Here is a 6,000-nt window from a genome sequence, read left to right on the forward strand (position 1 = left end):
AGGATTCCCAACTTTGATATACGAAGGCTGCAAATAGGTCTGATTGGCATTGGATCGCCACAATGATGGATTTGCAAACATTGGTGCTAAAAGGAAGGATAATTTGCATAGCCTGCTTACCCCGAGACCAGAACTATTTGTCACTGCTGAGCACCATAATTGGTATCCAAGAGGCTACAAGTGAAAGGATGTTAGAGGTGTACACGCAGGTCAGTGTTTCTCTAGCCAGTCCTCAAGGACCCACCTGTAAATGTATCTCATGCATATTCATTATGTCTAAGACAATCAAGTTGAGAACCACCGATGCTTTCTTCTGTTTTACACTTTTCTTACTGGGCTGTGCCTGAGGGAGGAGCTATACTAGTTGTACTGATCAGGTAATACTTGCCTTACAATTCTAGCAAATAACATGTTTTCTAAACCACAGCATTCTGGTGCACTGATCAATCCTGTAGTCGATTTGTGGGATATGAAAATGTGTAAATAAAAAATTAAAATACAATACTACCTGCTGTATTGAAAAGGAGGGGGAGGGGGAGGCTTCTGGAGGAATCACCAGAGCTCAGGCACAGATCATTTAAGCAGAATCTTTAGGATCATTTGGTTGTATGTGGCAGATCCCCACTAGTTGATCTCACCCCCAGGGATAAGCGCTGGGTTTGCCAAGTCTGCCTGGCTAGTAACTGTTTATGGATTTTTTTTTCCTTCAGGAACTTGTCTAACCCTCTTTTGAACCCAACTATGTTAGGCGCCTTGACCACATCCTCTGGCAACAGATTCCGAAGCTTATTGTGCACCCAGTGAAAAATATTTCTATGATTTGATTTAAATCCGCTGGTTGCTCGTTTCATGGTATATACCCCTAAGCCTAGTGTTCTTTGAAAGGGTAAATAACACAAAGGCACTATGATATTTTCAGCATTGTTCTCTATTCTATTCCAAATAGTTCCTAACATTATATTTGATTTTTCTGACTGCCGCCACACTTTGAGCAGAAGATTTCAAGGTTTTGTCCATAAGGTCTCCAAGGTCCTTTTGCTGCTTGGTAACTCCTAACACAGATCCCAGCATCGTGTACCTGTAGTTGGGATTATTTTTCCCTACGTGCGTTACTTTTACATTTGGCCACAATAAATTGCATCTGCCCTTTGGATGCCCAGTTTCCTAGTATCACAAGGTCCTTCTGCATTTCCTCACAATCTGCTGCTGTTTTAACAACTCGAAACAATTTTGTGTCGTCTGCAAATTTGATCGCCTCACTAATTGTTCAGATCATTTCTGAATATGCAGAATAGCACAGGTTCCCAGTAAAGATCCCTGGGGCACTCCACTAACAACCTTTCTTCATTTGGAAAACTGACCATTTAGTCTTGCTCTCTACTTCCTGTCTTTTTTCGAGATACCTGTCCACAATAGGACACTGCCTCTGATCCCATGACCTCCCAATTTACTTACGCGTCTTTTACAATGGATCTTGTCAAATGCCTTCTGAAAATCCAAATACACTATAGCAACCAGCTCACCTTTATCCACATGTTTTTTAAGGCAAGACTTCCTTTTGCAAAATCCATTTTAACTCTCCCCTATTAAAACCAAGTCAACTTATATGATCAGTAATTTTATTTTTAAGAATAGCGTCTACCATTTTGCCTGGCACCAACATCAGGCTCACCAGTCTAGTTTTCTGGATCACCCCGAAGCCCTTTTTAAAAATTGGCATTACATTGTCCACCCTTTAATTTTCAGGTACCGTGGTTGTTTTAACTGATAGGTTGCAAATCACCAGAAAAAGGTTTTCAGTTTCATATCTGAGTTCCTTCCGTACTCTGGCGTGAATACCATTTGGTCCCAGTGATTTGTTGTTTTTTAATCTATCGGTGTGATTTATTACATCCTACAGTTTCACAATAATTTTGCTTAGCCTCTCGAGGGTCAGCACCATCAAAAAATGTTTTGGTTTGGGTATCACCCCGACATTCTCCTCCATGAAAACAGCAAAGAATGAATTTAGTTTTTCTGCTGTTTCCTTGCCTCCCTGTGCACCCCTTTTATCCCTTGGTCATCTAGCAACCCAAATGACTCCGTCACAGGCTTTTTGCTTCGAATATACTTAAAAAGCTTTTACTGTAGAACGGCTTTCTGTGTTTTCTGTTGATGCTGAATTCCAGGAGCCACCTTGGATTTTTTTTATAGGCTGTGATACTTTTCATTGGACCAACATAATTATACAAAGATGGTACAGTGTATGAGCTTTTGAGATCATGTGGCTTCCCTCTTAAGACGAGACCAGTGAGATTTGAAGAGGGAATATATGTAGTCTCAACAGTTCGCATATCACACCGTATTTATGAAATCTTGATATTGGAAGTATCACAACTTGCAAAGAATCTTACAGGCTGATTTTGAAACAAGTGCGCTTGCGCCCATAAACGCACCTATCGGCACACGAGCAGACACATGCTGCAGTTTGAAACATGTGTGCATACTTGCGAGCGTATGTTTTAAAATACACCTCCCACGCATAAGTATGCACCTAACCTTAAGAAATTGCTCGAGAAAGCGTACCTCGCGGATCTTTCCTAGGACTTTGCCAGCTTTTACACGCGTATGTAGTCGGATTTTAAAACGCACGCTCGCGTGAGGGACAACCCAGTTTTCCAGTTGTCCGACAGGTTGCCCAGTTAATTTTGAGGTCTTCAAAACCTTCTGGTTCTTCATCCTTCACGCCCCCAGTTGACCCAAACCATGCCCTGTAAGCCCTAAAACTCGAGAGTGACAGACTTGCTCCTCCTCTGGAGCAGCAGTAAAGTTACACGGATAATAAGCCAACGCATGCTGCAGCCTCTGGTTTTAAAATACGGAGTTACATGCATAACTGTAGGCCCCGCCCTGGAGCTCTTATGCCCTGCCCCATTTCTGCCTTCTTATTTTTGATGCGCGCTCGGGTACGTACGCATGTATTTCGTGGCTTTTAAAAATCCGCGTTGCTCTTGCGCAGCCCCACATTCGTGCGAATGTGGGCATTTTTGCCCCAAGTAACGCCTTAAAAATCGACCTCTTATCTTATATTGTCTAGGCTTTTTACTCTAGCCTTTCCTTTCCTCTGCACGTCCCGCGCTTTGTCATTTTTCCGCCAAGCCTTCTCAGATCCCCCGGATACACACTAGATGACCTAATTCCCTTCATGAACGATGGAACCTTGTACCTCAAAGTTCATTAAGCGCTAGCCTGCTCACCTTATTGTATTATATTACTAGTTTTCTGTCATCCTAGGCCTCTCTTTCTAGCTGATTAAGCCTCCAAGTTCACCCTCCTTGTTGAATGTAACTTTGCCGCCTCCGTTCATATGTTTATTTTTGTTTCAGTTTCTACCCTGTTCGATGTAAACCGATCTGATATGGTCATTACTATGAAGGTCGGTATAGAAAAGTGTTAAATAAATAAATTAAATACATGATACTTAGAAATTCCATATGATATTACTTATCCAGAAAGCTCCCACTGCTGGGGTTCTTTCTGTTCAGTTTATCTGAGCTCTTCCCTATTATTAAGCAGGAAAATGCAACAATGGCATTCTTCAGAATTACTGAATGTTATGCCAAATGCACCAGCAACGTGAAGACAAAAACAATGATTGCTGAGGAGAGGCAGAGCGGGTAAAGTAAGTGTAATGAAAGAAATATAGATAATGATTTAATCAAAAAAGCCCAGCTCCTTTGAAACTGGGACAGCCTTGTAGTACAAAACTAGGAGAGCAGTTAAAAGTGGAAATATTCTTTCCTATCATCTTTGAAAATTAAGCAACCTAACGATGAGAGCCCAACGGCATGCTATATAAAATTATGTATAGCTCAGCCGGAGACTGTATAGCATGTGTGTAAGTAAAAAAAATAAAATAAAGTACAGCCAGTTCATTAATAATCTATACATAAGATTTGGAGAGACTCTGATATGAGGGAGGATTTTTGTGAATATAGTTATCTTGTTTTCTGAGATTTGAAAAATCGTTGCTTGTGCCATGGAGAATATCAGATATCAATATGAGTTCCTAAAACATATGCACTCTTTGTGTCCCTATATTCAGGGTGCTTCAGAATGGACTGGAAGTCGAGCGCTTACGACTCAGGAACTTTTATCATTACTATCACTCTAAACGGGGAATGTGGAACACGCGGAGTAAGAATTTGCCACCCAAAGAATGAGCATGCAAGCTTCCATTACTGCTGGAGAACTGTGCAGCCTGCTGGGAAAAAAAGCCTCTCTTTATCAGTCATTGTTAACCGGGTACCTGAAGCCTAGGGAAAGTTACCCATACTGCTGGTGCGGCTTCATAGATACCTGTAAAAAGAGGTACTTTAGAACTGGAATATTTTTTAAATTTGTTTTTAAAAAAAAAAAAAGGAAATGTTTATTTCTTTTTTTTGTGATTTTTCTTAAAGACTAATCTTTATGAGAAACAAAGCTATGAACTCTTGTTCTGTAGAGACCTGCAGATTTTTAACTCATCAGTACTGTAATGCAGCACTCGCTGCTGGTTTTACCATCAGACAGAGGTGAGCAGAGGGAGCTGGAGAAATCAGTTAGGCCAAACCTCATCACCAGCAGCAGCAGCAACAGAAGCATTCAGGATTTAAAAACATCACTTCATGATCCTTGAGATTGCAAGGAGAGCGTTCACTCTGTACTACTCCCTCATAATCCCACCACCAGGTAATGATTGATGCTAGAAATACTTATCCGAGCCCTAGGTTTCTCAGCTAGATACGCTTTTTGCAGTTCAGAACCTAGGATGGGGTAAGGAGCTGCTAATAGGAAAGACAGATTTTACAAAACAGAAGAAGCTCAGGAAAGGATTCAATACAATTCCAAGCAAAATCAATAGGCTATAATCTACAAAATGAAAGGGAGCTGCATGTTGCAGAAACTCCAGGGAAATCACTGGCAACAAATCTTTTAAATCAATAACCCATTCCAAAGCAAAAAAAAGAAAAAAAAATCAAGGTGCAAATGTCAACCCAGCATAATCCTGTTTCATCTTCTCTTAATTTAAATCTGCATCAAGAGAAACAACCAGAAAATGATAGGTAGGCGGTCGGACCTTTGCATTCTGGGGAGCATGCGTGTAGTCATCCACCTGTCCAAAATCATATGGCAGTACCCTTACAACTAAAATCTGACATTTTTCTCCAGGTTCACAACAGCTTTTGACTAGATAGAGAAGCGTTATTTGAGCTTGAAAGTGTCTGAGATGGACAGATCCCACAGAGCAGAATCCTATAAGACAACGTTCATTTGCCACCTTTGTGTACTTCCGTGGTTGTGCAATTTAAAACCACTTTGCATTTGTATCATAAAACAAGAACTGGAATTTCAAACCAAGGATTACAAGTCAGGATCATATTTGAATGGCAGGATGTCAGATTTGAAAGTAAAGTAAATTTGTGACATTCTTAGCAGTACGCAGACATAAGAATATAAATGCCATGCTGGGTTAAAACCAAAGGTCTATCGAGCCCAGCATCCTGTCTCTTGACAGTGGTCAAGCCAGGTCACAAGTACCCAGCAGGATCCCAAAGTAGGGTTTTCAGTTGGCTTCAGATTTTCAGGACAGGTCGATCTTGTCCTGCTTTTACCCCACTGCATGCTGGGACTTATTTTGATTTCCCTATTGCATTTCCTAAATAAAGCAAGATTATAAGTACCTGCATGCAGGGGAAGTAAAACCAGGACTGGATCAAGCTGTTCTGAAAATCTGGAACCAGTTGGCAACCCTATCCCAAAGAATAGATCCAGGCCGCCTTGCTCATTCCCCCAGAGATAAACAGTGACTTTCCTAAGTCTGCCTGGCTAATAATAGTTTATGGACTTTTCCTCCAGGAACTTGTCAAAACTCCTTTTTGAACACCCTGTTTTGCTAGATGCCTTACATTCGACAGCAACAAATTACACAGCTTAATTGTGCATTGAGAGGAAAAAATGCTTTCTCTGATTTGTTTTAAA

At 40.9% G+C, this 6,000-nt stretch overlaps 1 protein-coding gene across 1 annotated transcript in view; it reads left to right on the plus strand.

Moving 5' to 3' along the window:
- B4GALNT4 (beta-1,4-N-acetyl-galactosaminyltransferase 4) overlaps positions 1–4,986 on the plus strand; it is a 334,646-nt gene extending 329,660 nt beyond the window's left edge. The window contains exon 21 of the mRNA XM_029583102.1: positions 4,085–4,986. Within this exon, the coding sequence (XP_029438962.1) occupies positions 4,085–4,202 (118 nt within the window). The 3' untranslated portion in view covers positions 4,203–4,986. The remainder of the gene's footprint in view (positions 1–4,084) is intronic.
- The last annotated feature ends 1,014 nt before the right edge of the window (positions 4,987–6,000 follow it).

This window comes from Rhinatrema bivittatum, chromosome 17 (genome assembly GCF_901001135.1).
Source record: "Rhinatrema bivittatum chromosome 17, aRhiBiv1.1, whole genome shotgun sequence".
Taxonomy (NCBI): domain Eukaryota; kingdom Metazoa; phylum Chordata; class Amphibia; order Gymnophiona; family Rhinatrematidae; genus Rhinatrema; species Rhinatrema bivittatum.